The sequence below is a fragment of the Oncorhynchus gorbuscha genome, linkage group LG23 (assembly GCF_021184085.1).
Source record: "Oncorhynchus gorbuscha isolate QuinsamMale2020 ecotype Even-year linkage group LG23, OgorEven_v1.0, whole genome shotgun sequence".
Lineage (NCBI taxonomy): Eukaryota > Metazoa > Chordata > Actinopteri > Salmoniformes > Salmonidae > Oncorhynchus > Oncorhynchus gorbuscha.
In genome coordinates, this window is record NC_060195.1 from 55,684,060 (window position 1) to 55,703,167 (window position 19,108).

Below are 19,108 nucleotides of genomic sequence, written 5' to 3' on the forward strand. Positions count from 1 at the left end.
CTAGCTAGTTAGCGGGGTGCACGCCAATAGCGTTTAAAACATCACTCGCTCTGAGACTTGGAGTAGTTGTTCCCCTTGCTCTGCATGGGTAACGCTTCCTCGAGGGTGGCTGTTATCGATGTGTTCCTGGTTCGAACCCAGGTAGGGGCGAGGAGAGGGACGGAAGCTATACTGTTACACTGGCAATACTAAAGTGCCTATAAGAACATCCAATAGTCAAAGGTATATGGAATACAAATGGTATAGAGAGGAATAGTCCTAAAAATACCATATTAACTACAACCTAAAACCTCTTACCTTGGAATATTGAAGTCTCATGTTAAAAGGAACCACCAGCTTTCATATGTTCTCATGTTCTGAGCAAGGAACTTAAATGTTAGCTTTCTTACATGGCACATATTGCACTTTTACTTTCTTCTCCAACACTTTGTTTTTGCATTATTTAAACTAAATTGAACATGTTCATTATTTATTTGAGGCTAAATAGATTTTTATTGATGTATTATATTAAGTTCAAATAAGTGTTCATTCAGTATTGTTGTAATGTCATTATTACAAATACATTAATTGGCCGATTGATCGGTATCGTCTTTTTTTTGGTCCCCCAATAATCGGTATCGGCGTTGAAAAATAATAATCGGTCACCCTCTACTTTTAGCTACAGAATATCTCACCACTATGTGTTTCCATCTCCTCCTCTCTCTCCTTTTATTGCTTTCTTCAGCACACAGAGGGGCTGTCAACAGTTTAGTGAACTTTGTTTCCTATGGATGTTCCTGAACAGATTTCACTTAGTTTCCCAAATGAAGTACAGGGTAGCGGCAGGAACAGGGTTGGAGAGCCCATGGCATACAGAGTGTGGGCGGAATATCACCTGTCTCGCAGCGAGTGAAATAAGTGTTGTATTTATTTCTCAGCTGCTCATATAAAGCACAGCTCCGCTATAAAACCTAAGTAGCCTATTTGCGTGCATATGGATGGCTCCCCCCCCCACCTGTTCATGCTCATTTGATAATGGGCCAATCTAAATCAAAACTAATTTGACATATTTGTAAAGACAGGATAAAAAAATAGTCTGATGGGTGAAAATAGGATCACTCGATGAGAGAACAACTGTGCAGCCTGAGGCAAGGAAAAGTGTGCAACCTTTTTTTTTTGCTACTTTGTCAAATCATCAATAGTCGCATCATATATGTTTTGATTTCTAAAACATTGAGGTTTGTATCATTCATAACTAAAGTTGCCAAATAACTGTAAATCTAGCATATAGGACTTGTTTCAAATGATCACTTTTACACTCGACATAGCCACTTCATATGCGCACTCGCTCTGTAATGGGAAAAATATATTTCTATTTCATTCAGCTAAGTTCAATTACATCCTTCTTACTATTGCACGACAATAACTGTCTGACAAAATGTCATGACTGCCACAGCCTTAGTGGTGTTTACTAATTTATGCAGATACTTAAAGGTTTCCAGTTATTATTCATTTCCTCTACATTATTGATCACTTAATGCCAGTTACACAGTCAAACACAGTCATGGAAATACTTCCGTTTCAGTGCATGGGGGCATAGTGAAGCTCTGTGAAAGTCACTGTTTCACTGAACAAGCCAGTCAACTGGTTGGTCCGGTTTATTTACATTACTGAGAGATTGGCGTATGTAGTTAGGTAATTGAAACATGCTTGTTCTGCTTTCTTGCCTGGTTGGCATTACAAGGTAGACTGTGATTGTGGAGCCTCAGTTGAGATTGAGAAGTATGGTGTTCCTCAAGGCTCCATGTTCGGACCAATGGTCTTCCTACTAGTAGTAGGGCGTCTGTTTGTCTTGTCCCATCCCATGTATATATCTTTTTCTTCGTATATATTTCGTATATATTTTTATATTTCAATTTCCAATTTACGGAAATTTTATACTTCAATTTCCATCTACGGACTAAACATACTCTCCTGCAACCCGCCTCTGCTATTTTTTACACCGGAACCCCCATCAGAAGCTAGCCATCTAACTAGCTAGTAGTCAGTTAGCCACTGCTAGCGGTCATCACTGTTAACTCGGACATCAGCCAATCTCAGCCCGGTCAATTCCTACCAGTCTGCACAGCGCGATATCAACCCAGAGCATATCGGACTGCTTTGTCTCTACCACATCTCCGGATTCCTACCGCAGACTCTGAACCTTTACACCGGATCATAGCAGCTAGCTAGCTGCTATCCGAGTGGCTACTCCTGACTAATGTCTCTATCCCGAAGCAAGCACCAGCTAGCCTCGAGCTACGCCCATCTCCCGGCTAGCTGAACAGGTCCATCAGACAATTATTGTATTCTACGTATTTTACCAATTGGCCTGGATCCCTTTTACTGTCGACACAGAGCCCCGCCGATCCATCACGACTGGTCTGCTGACGTAACCGTCCGAGGGGGTTTCAACAGGCTCTTCCGTTACGACGTCCCCTGAAGGACCATCTGCTTGCCTGCTATCCCCAGCCCGCTAGCTGTCTGAATCGACGTGTCTCCAGCTCGCCTAGCTACTCACTGGACCCTATGATCACTCGGCTACACATGCCTCTCCCTAATGTTAATATGCCTTGTCTATTGCTGTTTTGGTTAGTGATTAATGTCTTATTTCACTGTAGAGCCTCCAGCCCTGCTCAATATGCCTTACCTAGACATTTTGTTCCACCCCCCACACATGCGGTGACCTCACCTGGCTTAAATGGTGCCTCTAGAGACAAAACTTCTCTCATCGTCACTCAATGTCTAGGTTTACCTCCACTGTATTCACATCCTACCATAGCCTTATCTGTACATTATGCCTTGAATCTATTCTTCCACGCCCAGAAATCTGCTCCTTTTACTCTCTGTTCCGAACGCACTAGACGACCAGTTCTTATAGCCTTTAGCCGTACCCTTATCCTACTCCTCCTCTGTTCCTCTGGTGATGTGCTGAGAACCTGCAGCCCCCAGCACTACTCCCATTCCCCAGACGCTCTCATTTGTTAACTTCTGTAACTGTAAAAGCCTTGGTTTCATGCATGTTAACATGAGAAGCCTCCTCCCTAAGTTTGTTTTATTCACTGCTTTAGCTGCTTTAGCACACTCCGCCAACCCCGGATGTCCTAGCCGTGTCTGAATCCTGGCTTAGGAAGGCCACCAAAAATCCAGAAATTTCCAACCCTAACTATAACATTTTTCGACAAGATAGAACTGCCGAAGGGGGCGGAGATAGCCTGCAGAGTTCTGTCATACTGTCATACAGGTCTGTGCCCAAACAATTCGAGCTTCTACTTTTAAAAACCCACCTTTCCAGAAACAAGTCTCTCACCGTTGCCGCTTGTTACAGAGCCCTTTCAGCCCCCAGCTGTGCCCTGGAGACCATATGTGAATTGATTTCTCCCCATCTATCTTCACAGTTCGTACTGTTAGGTGACCTAAACGGGGACATGCTTAACACCCCGGCCATCCTACAACCTAAGCTAGAGGCCCTCAATCTCACACAAATTATCAGGTACAACCCTGAATCCGTAACCAACAACTAAATACAACTCTGCCTGCTTCAACCAGGATCTCAGCAATCATTGCCTCATTGCTTGCATGCGTAATGGGTCCAGGGTCAAACGACCACCCCGCATCACTGTCAAACGCTCCCTAAAACACTTCAGCGAGCAGGCCTTTCGAATCGAACTGGCCCGGGTATCCTGGGAGGATATTGACCTCATCACATCAGTAGAGGATGCCTGGTTTCTCTTTAAAAGTGCTTTTCTCACTGTCTTAAATAAGCATGCCCCGTTCAAAAAATGTAGAACTAAGAACAGATATAGCCCTTGGTTCACCCCAGACTTGACTGCCCTTGACCAGCACAAAAACATCCTGTGATGTTCTGCATTAGCATCGAATAAAGTACATGGAGAATAAGAGCACCTCCTCCCAGCTGCCCACTGCACTGAGGATAGGAAACATTGTCACCACGGATAAATCTACGATAATCAATCATTTCAATAAGCATTTTTCTACAGCTGGCCATGCTTTCCACCTGGCTACCCCAACCCCGGCCAACATCTGAGCACCTGCTGCAGCAACTTTCCCAAGTCCCCCCCCCCGCTTCTCCATCACCCAAATCCAGACAGCTGATGTTCTGAAAGAGCTGCAAAATCTGGATCCCTACAAATCAGCTGGGCTGGACAATCTGGACCCTCTCTTTCTAAAATTATCAGCCGAAATTGTTGCAAACCCTATTACTAGCCTATTCAACCTCTCTTTCTTATCGTCTGAGATCCCCAAAGATAGGAAAGCTGCGGCTGTCATCCCCATCTTCAAAGGTGGTGACACTCTAGATCCGAATTGTTATAGACCTATATCCATCCTGCCCTGCCTTTCTAAATTCTTCAAAAGCCAAGTTAACAAACAAATCACCGACCATTTCGAATCCCACCGTATCTTCTCCGCTATGCAATCTGGTTTCCCAAGCTGATCATGGGTGCACCTCAGCCACGCTCAAAGTCCAAAACGATACCATAATCGCCATCAATAAAAGACAGTACTGTGCAGCCATCTTCATCGACCTGGCCAAGGCTTTTGACTCTTTCAATCACCGCATTCTTATCGGCAGACTCAATAGCCTTGGCTTCTCAAATGACTGCCTCGCCTGGTTCACCAACTACTTTTCGATAGGGGCGGCAAGGTAGCCTAGTGGTTAGAGCGTTGTACTAGTAACCGGAAGGTTGCAAGTTCAAACCCCCAAGCTGACATGGTACAAATCTGTCGTTCCGCCCCTGAACAGGCAGTTAACCCACTGTTCCTAAGCTGTCATTGAAAATAAGAATTTGTTCTTAACTGGCCAGTTAAATACAGGTAAAATAAAAAATAACAACTAGAGTTCAGTGTCTCAAATCAGAGGGCCTGTTGTCCCAGACCTCTGGCAGTCTCTATAGGGGTGCCACAGGGTTCAATTCTAGGACTGACTCTTTTCTCTGTATATATCAATGATGTCGCTCTTGCTGCTGGTGATTCTCTGATCCACCTCTACGCAGACGACACCATTCTGTATACATATGGCCCTTCTTTGGACACTGTGCTAACAAACCTCCAAACGAGCTTCAATGCCATACAACACTCCTTCCGAGGCCTCCAACTGCTTTTAAATGCAAGTAAAACTAAGTGCATGCTCTTCCACCGATTGCTGCCTGCACCCTCCCGCCCGACTAGCATCACTACTCTGGACGGTTCTAACTTGAATATGTGGACATCTACAAATACCTAGGTGTCTGGTTAGACTGTAAACTCTCCTTCCAGACTCACATTAAGCATCTCCAATCCAAAATTAAATCTAGAATCAGCTTCCTATTTCGCAACAAAGCCTCCTTCACTCATGCGGCCAAACATACCCTCGTAAAACTCTACTCAGCAAACTGGATGTAGTCAATCACAGTGCCATCCGTTTTGTCACCAAAGCCCCATATACTACCCACCACTGCGACCTGTATGCTCTTGTTGGCTGGCCCTCACTACATATTCGTCGCCAAACCCACTGGCTCCAGGTTATCTCAGCTCACTGGTCACCATAGCAACACCCACTTTAGCACGCGCTCCAGCAGGTATATTTCACTGGTCACCCCCAAAGCCAACACTTACTTTGGCCGCCTTTGCTTCCAGTTCTCTGCTGCCAATGACTGGAACGTATTGCAAAAATCACTGAAGCTGGAGTCTTATAGCTTTACTGATCACACCCAACTACCTCATCCCCATATTGTTACTTATCCTCTTGCTCTTTTGCACCCCTGTATCTCTTCTTGCACAGCATCATCTGCACATCTATCACTCCAGTGTTAATGCTAATTGTAATTATTTCACCATGGCCTATTTATTGCCTTTATTGCCTCCCTACTCTTCTACATTTGCACACACTGTACATAGATTTTTCTGTTGTGTTATTGACTGTACGTTTGTTTATGTGTAACTTTGTGTTGTTGTTTTTGTCGCACTGCTTTGCTTTATCTTCGGCCAGGTCGTAGTTGTAAATGAGAACTTGTTCTCAACTGGCCTACCTGGTATTTTATTTTTTACCTTTATTTAACTAGGCAAGTCAGTTAAGGACAAATTCTTATTTTCAATGACGGTTTAGAAACAGTGGTTCAACTGCCTTGTTCAGGGGCAGAACGACTTTTCACCTTGTCAGCTCGGGGATTCAATCTTGAAACCTTTCGGTTACAAGTCCAATGCTCTAAACACTAGGCAACCTGCCACCCCACGAAATAAATAAATAAATAAATAAATAAAGGTGAAATAAGAAATTACAAAAATATTAGCCTAGTGGGTAGCCTATATGACATGGGCCAATCAAATCAGGCAAAGAGAAGTCACTGTGTGTAGTATAATTTGTGTTCCTTCCTTCTCCCAGCTCTCTGTAAATAATACATGGTCTAGTTCTGTGTTCCGGAAGCCTGTGGCTGCAGATTGCCCTGACACTTCTAGAAGGCAGGCTGTGAGGCCTTGTTGTGAAACCCTTACAATGCCCAACCTCCAGTTAGAAACCCAGTAGGGTAAGCATTACACATACTTGCCCAACCTCCAGTTAGAAACCCAGTAGTGTAAGCATTACACATACTTGCCCAACCTCCAGTTAGAAACCCAGTAGGGTAAGCATTACACATACTTGCCCAACCTCCAGTTAGAAACCCAGTAGGGTAAGCATTACACACACTTGCCCAACCTCCAGTTAGAAACCCAGTAGGGTAGGCATTACACACACTTGCCCAACCTCCAGTTAGAAACCCAGTAGGGTAAGCATTACACACACTTGCCCAACCTCCAGTTAGAAACCCAGTAGGGTAAGCATTACACACACTTGCCCAACCTCCAGTTAGAAACCCAGTAGGGTAGGCATTACACATACTTGTGTAATAGTTTTGCAATAACCCTCTATCAATTAAGTCTTTTTTTAGGCTACACTGTATTGGAGGTGTCAATCGCTTTATGGCCAACACACTTCCCAGTCCTATATTGCTTCAGTCATCTGTGTTATGAGATATCTGTACTACAGAATTTTGACGGCCTTGTCTGGTTTCTCTCCCTGCAGAAGCACGATCAAGGACAGGTCCTGCTGGATGTAGTGTTCAAGCACCTGGAGCTGACGGAGAGCGACTACTTCGGCCTACAGCTGGCCAACGACTCCTCAGACAGTCAGGTGAGGCCTCTTATCGGAACCCGGAACCAAATCCTGCTCGATTTGACTCGTTTATTTTCGACAGGCTGTCGCAAGAGATCAGGTGAGGCCATGAGATTGTGCACGTTGGACTACATTTGCGGTCGGGCGGCGCAGAATCACTGATCTGCAAATCAACTGGCTTTCGAAATGACTAATTATTATGTGATCAGGATTAGCGGATCTACTCAGAGCCCTGCTCTGGCTGATCCCCTCAAACACTCTGATTGGCAGCATAGCAGCATCTCATGAATGGGCTCTCTCCAGCCCCGTCAGCAAACGGTGGCGTTTCTGCAGCAAACAGATTGAGATACTAAGACGATTATGGGTCATGGTCTGCAAACAATGGAGTTGAAACAGTGGCTAGAATAGTGTGTAGAGACTGCGGATTGTGTTTCTGAAAGTTCACAACTACCAATGTAAATATTCATTTGTGACAGCAGAAATTCAGACTTTTATCCATATGTATATTTTTGATGATGCTGTCTCGCAGAACAGTTGGATTTCTAATTTCTGGATTTCTTGCTCTAATGTTTTGAGTAAAAATGTATCTTAATTTTCTTCATGGCCTATTTCCCCCCTTGTGTGTGAGGTTGTCTTCATCCATATTTTACAGAGGTGGCTGGATCCAACCAAACCCATAAGAAAGCAGTTAAAAAGTATGTTTGATACATTTGGAGTATTCTCTAGTATTTGCAATATTCTATTTATCGCTCGTTTTTAGTTCCATTAATCTGGCTGTTTGTTTTCCTTCAGGGGGGTCTCCACACAGTTTAAATTTTAGGGTTAAATTCTTTGTAACCGACCCCAATAAACTTCAGGAGGAGTATACAAGGTAAGTGCTTAATGGGTGGCATTGTGACAGAAACAGGCAGTACACAATAGGCCTCCGTCTATGCTACTCTCCATACAGTTTGATTAGAAGGGGACTTAAAAGCTCTGTATTGATTTTGCTTGTTTTGGGTCCCCTTTAGGTACCAGTACGTGTTGCAGATTAAACAGGACATACTTAGTGGAAGGTGAGTGTGGATTTGTATCTGGTTGGTTTATTCAAACATTTTGAACAATCCTCATGTCGTGAATTTGAGTTTATAACTGATTCCTCGGCTCGCAGGCTGCCGTGTCCGTACATCACAGCCGCTCTTCTTGCTTCATACGCCGTTCAGTGTAAGTCCTTCAATTATTCCTCTCTGCTATTCAACTAGAACTATACTACTGACTTATGGTCGCATAAACTCTGCCTGAAACCTGTAACTAACTGTACTAATGATAGAATATGTTCAATAGTGTATTTTCCCTATCACCCTCCTAATAGCCACCATGTGATTTCAAGCATTGAGAGTATGGGGGATCAGACTATTACAGTGGCTTGGAAACCCCAGACCGAAACACAACTGTAATACTACTTCATACTGTACTTGGCTTGTAATGATGCTGCTTTCATGTAGCCTGGCTGTTTACACATTGACCCCAATACGCCGCTGAGGGGGGAGGAGTAACAGCACAATCACCACAACTAGGCTGGCAGCAGGGCAGAAGAACACTGCTCATTGGTTGTTAGCTTAATAGGCTGGCTGGCTGTCTAGCTGGCTGACTGGATGCCTGTGATAATTGGCTGACTGGATGGCTGGGATCGCTGGCTGACTGGCTGGCTGACTCCCTCGTGGGGTTGTAGTAAACGTATCACGCTGTGTGGGAGGTATAGAGGTCACAAGAGGAAATGGAAAGTGGCCATGGTGGTCTCACCACAATTACTGTAATAACAACAATAGAATGGAGGATATTTCACAAGTGCCAGTCTGTCTGTCAGTCACAATTCTGACCAGGATAGTTAGTGTATACTGGGCTATTACTGTTCATTTTCCCTCTGTGTTCACATACTGATATAGTTTCTATTTAAATGAAAGAGCGAGGCTCTTTATTAATTGATTCACATTATTGTGCTACGTACTTTTCTCAAAGTGCTTTGGAAATAGAGGCACTTAACCCCCAACTTCCTCATGTCTGCTCCCTTTTCATTATGGAAGACGGGATGTGTCCCAAATGGCACCCTGTTCCGTATATAGTGCACTATTTCTGACCAAAACCCTATGAGCCCTGGTCAAGAGTAGTGCACTATATAGGGAATAGGGTGTGATTTGAGGAGAGGGCAGACTGTTTATACAGTATGGAAACACTGAGACACTCAGCAGGAGGACTCGTCTCTCTGTCTCTCTTTTCTAAACATTGACACAAAAAAAAGGCAAGTGTTCGGCTCCTCTCAAGCTGCAAAAGTCCTGCTTCTTTCCGTTCGCACACAAAGGAGAAGGTTGACCAGAAAATTAGTGAATGAATGGGAGCTGTGCAGGAGGGAGAGAAGGAGAGGATTAAAGGCCTCATTGTGCTCTATGACACACACACACACGCACACTTGCACTTACACACTCACACACTGTGTGCTTTGTGTTGTGTTGCAGCTGAGCTAGGGGACTACAGTCAGAACGAGAACTTGCCCGGCTACCTCTCCGAATACTCTTTCATCCCCAACGCACCACAAGACTTTGAGAAAGAGATTGCCAAACAGCATCAGCAACACAAGTAAGAAGCAATCTCTCAACTGATATTGTGTGAGTTTGTGGATACATTGGTGTAAAATGGGAAATGCACAGGAAATATCAAATAACTTGTAGATTAAACAGGGATGGACTCTGCTCATTCACTGCAGCTGAGGCTGAGGCGGCTCAGACTTTGTGCCCAGGTCAGAACAAGGGCTGTCATTGTGTATCCTCTCACGTAGATGGTAGGGTGGCCTACTCTCTGCTCTCTGAATGGCCTGTGTGGAGCCAACTAAAGTGTCTCTCGCTCTCTCTCTGTATCTCGCACTCTCACTCTTTTTCCTTTCAGGGGACTGCCTCCTGCCCAGTCAGAGTTCAATTATCTAAACACAGCACGGACGCTAGAGTTCTATGGAGTCGAATTGCACTATGCAATGGTAAGTGTTCAGGTGTGAAATGGAGTGGTGCAGGCATACTATGTTCCCCAATCAACCTCTGTTAAGTAGAACCCATCCATAGGGAGTCAGAAAGCTGGGCACCTTTACAATCCTCCTTGTCCCTCTTTCCGCTCCTCCGTGACAGGATCAAAGCAACACAGAGATTTTAATCGGAGTGATGTCAACTGGGATTGTCACCTATAAGAACAGGGTACGAATCAACTGCTTTCCATGGTGAGTCAGATCAATTGAGTATGTTTCCACATTCAGCCACATTCTCCATATAGGGGAGCCATTGGATGGGACACACAGAACCTAAAGAGTATTATAAATTGGGTGGTTCGAGCCCTGAATACTGATTGGCTGACAGCTGCGGTATATCAGACCGTATACCATGGGTATGACAAAACATGTATTTTTACTGCTCGAATTACATTGGTATCCAGTTTATAATAGCAATAAGGCACCTCAGGGGTTTGTGGTATAAGGTCAATATACCACGGCTAAGGGCTGTTTTCAGGCACTCCGCGTTGCATCGTGTCTAGGAACAGCCCTTAGCCGTGGTATATTGGCCTTACAAACAGTAGTAGCAAACATTGGATGAATAGCGTTTATGATGCTCTTCTTCTTTTCATGGCCCATGTTCAGCCATAACTTACTCGAGCTCTACTGTAAAGTGACAACATGAGCCCTCTCCCCACTGTTTGATCTTGCCCTACTCCCTTTGATGGTATATTACGGGGAGAGTTTATCTTCATGAAAAGAGACTTCTGCAGAAATGAGTAATAGTGTAATTGTGTCAGGTTGCGACAGTGCGGTCTATATTTAGATTCTCTCTCTGAGTCATGCTTTAAGGAACCGGGGAAATAGGCCAGCAGGCACAATGGAACTTTAGAACACCTGAAAATGATTGGTTTCTGATTGAGGAACGGAGGGGATTCTTATGGATGATCACATGGGTGGCAAAGGGGAGTATGTATTCTATAAGCTTATCCAGTGGCTTCAGAATACTGGATACGGTCTCTGTTATGGAGGAAATAAAGGAGAGATTCCTTCCTATGGGTGGTAAAAGCTTCTTTTTCTTTCTTTCAGGCTACAGATTGTAAAGATCTCATTTAAATGTAGACAGTTTTTCATTCAACTCCGAAGAGAATTGGTAAGTATGTCCTAGTTTCAACTGTGATTGCATCCCTACTATTCTGCCCTACCAAGAAAAAAAGGCAGTAACTGCTCATTTGGTTGAAAATGAGTTAATGTCATTTTTGCTACATGAAATGCATGTTTAATCATGTGGACAAGTATCCTGCCTCTATTGTACTGTGTTTAGGAGAAAATGGGGGTCATGTTAGCAGTAAAATGCATTAAGTTACTGTGAAACCAAGGTAAATTTGTAAGTCGCTCTGGATAAGAGCGTCTGCTAAATGACTTAAATGTAAATGTAAATAAAAGCCATTTCTCTCAGTTCCACGCTATGAGCAGCTACTACCTTTTTTCTTGGCAGTGTTGTGCGAGCTCAAATTCTCTCTCATCATTATTCATGTCGGAGAATACATAATGCACGTGTGTGTGTGTGTGTGTGTGTGTGTGTGTGTGTGTGTGTGTGTGTGTGTGTGTGTGTGTGTGTGTGTGTGTGTGTGTGTGTGTGTGTGTGTGTGTGTGTGTGTGTGTGTGTGTGTGTGTGTGTGTGTGTGTGTGTGTGTGTGTGTGTGTGTGTGTGTGTGTGTGCTAGGCTGGTCATATGAAACTAAATCTAAAAGGATTTGATCCCAACCTGGGTGTCTAGTAGTGGAAGACACACAAAAACACCTGGTTGAATATTGCAAGCCAAGGAGACCTTTGAAAGCAGTTGTACTGTACTTGATATCTAGATGAAAATGGGGGTCATGTTAGCAGTAAAATGCATTAAGTTACTGTGAAACCAAGGTAAATAAAAGCCATTTCTCTCAGTTCCACGCTATGAGCAGCTACTACCTTTTTTCTTGGCAGTGTTGTGCGAGCTCAAATTCTCTCTCATCATTATTCATGTCGGAGAATACATAATGCACGTTGTGTGTGTGTGTGTGTGTGTGTGTGTGTGTGTGTGTGTGTGTGTGTGTGTGTGTGTGTGTGTGTGTGTGTGTGTGTGTGTGTGTGTGTGTGTGTGTGTGTGTGTGTGTGTGTGTGTGTGTGTGTGTGTGTGTGTGTGTGTGTGTGTGTGTGTGTGTGTGTGTGTGTGTGCTAGGCTGGTCATATGAAACTAAATCTAAAAGGATTTGATCCCAACCTGGGTGTCTAGTAGTGGAAGACACACAAAAACACCTGGTTGAATATTGCAAGCCAAGGAGACCTTTGAAAGCAGTTGTACTGTACTTGATATCTAGATGAAATGATGTCATGTGCTATAATTCATGTATCCGAGTAGAGAAGTACTATAGCGCACACCATAGCGTCTGGCCTAGAAGAAGCCATCTCATGGCCAGCTATGCAAGTCGAAGGGTGATTTCTTCCTCTGTATCCGTGTTCTTTTGGCGAGATCTGTGTGACATCAGTAGATCATGTGTGGTAATCACACACACCTACTGTACCATGCTTCATGCTGTACTGTACGCCTAAGTGTGCTGAGCCCACCACTGACCTCTCGCTCTCTCATCCTCTCTCTCTCTCTCTCTCTCTCGCCCTCACCCTCTCTTTCTCTCCCTCTCCCTCCCTCTCCAGAATGAGAGCCGTGAGGCGCTGTTAGCCTTTAACATGGTGAACTACCGAGCCTGTAAGAACCTATGGAAGGCCTGTGTAGAGCACCACACCTTCTTCAGACTAGACCGACCCTTACCACCACAGAAGAACTTCTTTGCACATGTCTTCCAACTGGGCTCCAAGTACCGCTACTGGTGAGTGGGCCTTGGGAATGTGTCTCTGTTTCCCAAATGGCACCCTATTCCTTTTATAAAGTGCACTACTACTTTAGACCAGGCCGTGGTCAAACGGAGTGTACTATGTAGGGAATATGGTGCCATTTTGAAGTGCATAGTCTCTGGTGACGTTAGCCTTTAGCCGATTTGGTTCTTGGTGCTGAGGTTGCATGTTAAAATGTGTTTTGAAAGAGAGTTAGTTATGTAGTTGTGATCCCAGCAGGCAGAACTGGCTGTAATGATGGCGTTAAAAACCAACTTTTCCCGCTAAGATTGTGTTTGTTTGTCAATATTTACAGGAGTCTTGTGAGCGATAGTGTGTGTAACTGTATAGCTGATGCCTGAAGGTGTCTAAACCTCACCAGAGAAAACAGTACACTCTTAGAAAAAGGGTTCTGCAGTTGTCCCCATTGAAGAACCCGTTTTGGTTCCATGTAGAACCCTCTGTGGAAAGAGTTCTACATGAAACCCCAAAAGGTTCTACCTAGAACCAAAAGAGGTTCTTCAAAGAGTTCTCCTATGGGGAAAGCCGAAGAACCCTTTTTGGTTCTAGGTAGCACCTTTTTATCTAAGAGTGTAGGCTACACATGACCTAATCCTTTCAATTTCCCCTGATTCACTCAGTTCAGATCCAGTTCTTCCTATTTTGTGTTGCCCTCAGGATAACACCATCATCATTTTGCTGAAGCATATTTGCATTTTTGTACCAATCACGACGGTGCCATTTGACCCATTGTGCCGCGTATCACAGAAATCGTGTGGGCTGGTTTGCATAACACAGGAATATGTTTACTGTGCCTCCTACAACTGCCAGTAGAGACCCAAAGCTCCAGTCCACTCAGCTTTGCCAATGCCATGTCACGCCGTGTGAGTGACTGACTAATAGTGTGACAGAGTGAAAAGAGCTGTGGTTTCACACACTGGGGCGTGTCCCTCTTAATACATCCTGCTGGCTCACTACACACATTTTTTTAATGTCTGAACCGTGTGCTAGTGCAACACTGGTTTGGGTCCCCTCTTACTCCAGGAAATGAAAGTGTGAGAGCAGAGGTTGTTGGTGAATGTTTTCCGTTAGATGATAAAAAAGATAATGTTTCTGTGTTATATGCAGTGGTAGGACAGAGGTGCAGTCTGTCCAGTACGGCAAGGAGAAGGGCATCAAGGACAGGGTGTTCGCCAGGTAAGACACATTCTGAAGCCCAAATGAAGTGACACTATTGCTTACTGATACTAAGAGAATGACGTTAGAAATGTGAGAACATGAAGAGACGGGGATGGAGGAATCTTACACTGAATAAGGAGCAAAAGTCTAATGAGTGGTAAACCATTCTCATCCTGCTAAATTGAAATCTGATGAACATGTTACCTGCTGCAATCCAAACTATCAATAACAATGACCTCCATATCATCAACCCATCAGGTCTCCCAGTAAGCCCTTGGTGAGGAGGCCGATGGGTGGAGGGATGGACTGGGAGTCAGTCAGCCGGAACTCCAGAGCCTCTCTGTCTGACGACCGCCTGGAGACCCAGAGCCTGCCCACACGCTCCCCACCAGGCACCCCCAACCAGTGAGTAGCCCTAACCTGTAGTGTAAGCAAACAGTACATTCCTTAGTGTCAAATCCATGAGCGGGACTGAACAAGTGCACACTTCGGGGAGACGGAGGTTAAGGAAATTGGGCAAAAGATGTAACCTACTGCTGAGGAGCGATGTCAAGTAACTCTAAATAACCTTGGATGACAGTACACTCAGGTACCTTACATGACCCTCCCTCCTCCTCTGTCCTCTTGTCTTTAGCAGGAACTCCAAGTTTGCACAAGAGCGCCTGCGGCCGTCCTCCGTGGGACACCTGCTGGATCATGTGATCTACTACGACCATGCCTCGCCCTGCCCGACCTTCACCAATCACAAGTCGGCCTCCTCAACCCAGGCCAACTCCATCAGCCTGGATTCTACCCCGTAAGTCTGTCTGCCACACACGCCCACGCACACACAGCCCTGAGGTCAATTCAAACCAAAACATCAGAGAAAAGACGAAGCTTTAGGTATCGGCCTCGGGGCCTCCGTCAGAGCGTTGAGGCCGATACCTAAAGCTTATTAAAGAGCAGTGATACTATCAAGAGCGGTGCCCATGTTTCTTCTTTTTCCTCATCTTATTCAACTGTTACCATGCACCTGCAACAAAGATCAGCTCAGATGTGCCTTTTGAATTTTCAAACAAAAAAAGACCAGGCCATGAGCATCTCTTTCATCGAGACTTGATCGGGTTGAATGTCCTCATACCGTGAATACACACACACACACACACACACACACACACACACACACACACACACACACACACACACACACACACACACACACACACACACACACACACACACACACACACACACACACACACACACACACACACACACACACACACACACCGCCTTCTAATTTCTATGTCTTTACAAACCATTTGTTTTTATTATGCAAATACCCTGGGGCTGTAACAAGCTCCGGCTGCCTGACGACTACAAAATAGGCCTCTTTCATGGCTGTCATTTAAGCGTCCATAATGAGGTCGGTGCTTGGCAGGCAGGCCGAAGCCAAAGCAGTAGGTTGGGGCTGCAGGCACATCACAATGGTGAATGCTTGTTATGTTAATAACACAGACAGAGTGGGCTGAACCATTGCAAATCTTCTCATAACATCAAGGAAATATGCCATTACCCAGTTTCTCTTTCACTCTTGTGAAGGATCATGACACATTCTCTGAAAGAGCAGAATTCTTTAAAGTGGTTTGGCGTGTTTGTTTCGACTTGGATCGTTTTTTTTCTCTCTCTCTCTCCTCTCTCTCTCGCTCGCTGTTTCCCTCTTTCTTTGGATAGGCACTTCCTCAGTGTACCTGTGCCTGTCGTTTTTGACCTTATCGCTCTCTGTGGTCCTCTGTGTATCTCTGTGGTCCTCCCTTTGAGGAGTCCATAGCGCTAGACGCTGTTTGTTTTGGTGAGTGCTGTCCCAACCAGTTAACCTCCACCAGGGTCAGCTCAGGGCTTCTCCGAGGCAGACAGCAGGCTAGACAACATGGATGCTCTCAAGCTGAGGGTAATATCCTGTTAGGACACACAGCGCCTCTCCAAGGGGCTAGTAAGCTGTTCTCGTCCACAGGTTGAGGCTATAGCACTGAGCAATGTTAGGAAATAGGGGGAAGAGTTCCTATGAACTGAGAAAGCCCTCTGCTCTGACTGAGCCCTGTAATGATTCAGTGGACACAGAAGATGATCATTGCCTTCTGAGAAATGGGGTCAGGTGAAAGGACCATATTCCATTGAGAGGTTAAGCTCTGGAACGTTGCAGTTTCCACTGTGTCGTTAATGTTGAGTCAGAGAGCTCTCGACTAAGCGTGTGTGTTTCCAGGTTCATATATAACCCTCAAAAGGGGGGGGAAAGCACACGCAATAACACGCCAGCACTGGGATGAGGTTTGAATATATATTCTGTATTCGAATTTTGCCGCAAGGACTCATTTGGATTTGTCTGTGTCCAGGTCACCAGACTCGGCCGTCGACGGCCAGCCGCCCGCTCTGCCCCCTAAGCAGACCAGGAGGCCTCTGTCCAGCCAGTCCCACTCTCAGCAGGAGTTGGACAACCACATCAATGAGCTGTATGACACGCCTCTGTCAGAAGAAAAGACAATGGTAGGAGAGAGACCATATGCGCGCACAGACGCACGCGAGCGCGCGTGCGCACGCTGTCATTTCGTTTGACTAAAAATGTGTTTTGTGCTCTGTGTTTCCTCTCACTCTCACAGCCCAATGGAGTGCTTCCTCATGACAATCTGGTGTTCATTCAAATGTGCCCCGACGAACAAGGACGATTTGGATTCAATGTGAAGGGTGGGCTGGACCAGAAGATGCCTGTGATCGTGTCCCGAGTGGCCTCGGGAACAGTGGTACCAGTCCTCTACTACCTGGGCCACCGTCACTGCCAAACCCCTGAACTTCTCAAATGACCTTCACAGGTACTGAATAATGAAAAACACACTGTTCTATTCTGTTTTAATGCCCTCCCCAGGCTGACCTGTGTGTTCCCCGGCTGAACGAGGGAGACCAGGTGGTGCTGATCAACGGTCAGGACATCTCAGAGCACACCCACGACCAGGTGGTCATGTTCATCAAGGCCAGCTGTGAGGAGAGCGACTCAGGAGAGCTGAACCTGCTGGTCAGACCCAACGGTGAGGAGAGAACAGAACAGCCCTATAACCGGCCTTGTGGTCCTTTACGGTCATTTATGATCCTTTGCGGTCCTCTGTAGCTCAGTTGGTAGAGCATGGCAACGCCAGGATAGTGGGTTTAATTCCCAGGACCACCCATACATTAAAAAAAGAAATGATGCACGCATGACTGTAAGTCACTTTGGATAAAATATTTTGCTAAATGGCAGATATTATTATTCGATTGTTTTACAGCAGGGTTTGTAAAACCATAGCTTGCCTGTCCCTGACACAAGAGGGAGTGAGGGACCATAGCTTGCCTGTCCCTGAAACAAGAGGGAGTGAGGGACCATAGCTTGCCTGTCCCTGAAACAAGAGGGAGTGAGGGACCATAGCTTGCCTGTCCCTGAAACAAGAGGGAGTGAGGGACCATAGCTTGCCTGTCCCTGAAACAAGAGGGAGTGAGGGACCATAGCTTGCCTGTCCCTGAAACAAGAGGGAGTGAGGGACCATAGCTTGCCTGTCCCTGAAACAAGAGGGAGTGAGGGACCATAGCTTGCCTGTCCATGAAACAAGAGGGAGTGAGGGACCATAGCTTGCCTGTCCCTGAAACAAGAGGGAGTGAGGGACCATAGCTTGCCTGTCCCTGAAACAAGAGGGAGTGAGGGACCATAGCTTGCCTGTCCCTGAAACAAGAAGGAGTGAGGGACCATAGCTTGCCTGTCCCTGAAACAAGAGGGAGTGAGGGACCATAGCTTGCCTGTCCCTGAAACAAGGGGGAGTGAGGGACCATAGCTTGCATGTCCCTGAAACAAGAGGGAGTGAGGGACAATAGCTTGCCTGTCCCTGAAACAAGAGGGAGTGAGGGACCATAGCTTGCCTATCCCTGAAACAAGAGGGAGTGAGGGACCATAGCTTGCCTGTCCTGTATTAGATCAATACAGATCCACTATACTATAGGCATTGGTTTGATTAAAGCTGGAATCCTTTGCAGTGAAACGGCCACGTCCGTGTTGGATATTAAAACAACAAAGGCATTACTTGAAACAACAAGCACTGTTTGATTCCCTCAGACACGCGTGATAGAGCAGCAGTGTGTTCTACAATTTATTTTTATTACGTTTCTGGACGCTCATCTCCTTTTCAAAACCGAAACGACAACAAATGCGCCTGGGGGCAGCCAGAGGCGCTGTCTCGCCTCATCTCAGCTTTAAGGCAGAGCATCAGTCGGACAGTGTAATGACTTAGGAGGGACATTTTTCATTTGGCTGCTGCCTTTTCGCCGTTCCCTTTTCTGTGTTCTACTGTCGTCGTTGCTTAGTTTGTCTGAGCGCCTGTCACCTGCAATGGATGTGCAATGTTCAATCACGCTGTCATCCTTCCTGTCGTTCCTCCAGCCATGTATGACCTGGTGGAGGAGGAGAAGCTGGAGGATGGAGATACGGAGTCTAACTACCAGTACTCCCCAGAGAGGGCTCCCCAAGACCAGCCTCAGGACCAGCCCCAGCCAGACCACCACCCATCCTGCTGGAGAGACTCCATACTACAGCTGAAAGAAGGCTTGGGCACTGGGGCCGTACAGCAACAGTTTGATGTTAGTCCACATATGCTAGAAAATATAGTTTATGTTTAGCTTAAGGAGGGCTTGAGTACCTGGATGGTTGGCGTTTATTGGAATGAATCTTGTCCTGGAGGCAGAGCTCAGCGATTGGCCAGATGGGCCAGTTGCAGTCAGAATTGGCTATATTGTAAAAAATAAACAAATATTTAAAAAAAAGTTTAAAAAAGGTTAGGCATAAGGTTAGTAGTGTGGCATTATTGTATATATTTTTTGTAGGTAACGTT

The 19,108-nt window shown here is 45.5% G+C and overlaps 1 protein-coding gene across 2 annotated transcripts in view; it reads left to right on the top strand.

Annotated features, from left to right (window-relative positions):
* LOC124010802 (tyrosine-protein phosphatase non-receptor type 4-like) overlaps window positions 1–19,108 on the top strand; it is a 42,853-nt gene that overhangs the window by 14,988 nt on the left and 8,757 nt on the right. Inside the window, exons 3-19 of one of the 2 annotated variants that reach the window (XM_046323477.1) lie at window positions 7,079–7,186; window positions 7,821–7,863; window positions 7,961–8,039; window positions 8,179–8,223; window positions 8,319–8,371; window positions 9,661–9,781; window positions 10,088–10,175; window positions 10,321–10,409; window positions 11,268–11,331; window positions 12,870–13,042; window positions 14,175–14,243; window positions 14,484–14,630; window positions 14,860–15,021; window positions 16,598–16,748; window positions 16,862–17,002; window positions 17,125–17,284; window positions 18,661–18,857. In XM_046323477.1, the coding sequence (XP_046179433.1) occupies window positions 7,079–7,186; window positions 7,821–7,863; window positions 7,961–8,039; window positions 8,179–8,223; window positions 8,319–8,371; window positions 9,661–9,781; window positions 10,088–10,175; window positions 10,321–10,409; window positions 11,268–11,331; window positions 12,870–13,042; window positions 14,175–14,243; window positions 14,484–14,630; window positions 14,860–15,021; window positions 16,598–16,748; window positions 16,862–17,002; window positions 17,125–17,284; window positions 18,661–18,857 (1,890 nt within the window). The remainder of the gene's footprint in view (window positions 1–7,078; window positions 7,187–7,820; window positions 7,864–7,960; window positions 8,040–8,178; window positions 8,224–8,318; window positions 8,372–9,660; window positions 9,782–10,087; window positions 10,176–10,320; window positions 10,410–11,267; window positions 11,332–12,869; window positions 13,043–14,174; window positions 14,244–14,483; window positions 14,631–14,859; window positions 15,022–16,597; window positions 16,749–16,861; window positions 17,003–17,124; window positions 17,285–18,660; window positions 18,858–19,108) is intronic. The other variant, XM_046323478.1, reaches the window with a different exon arrangement.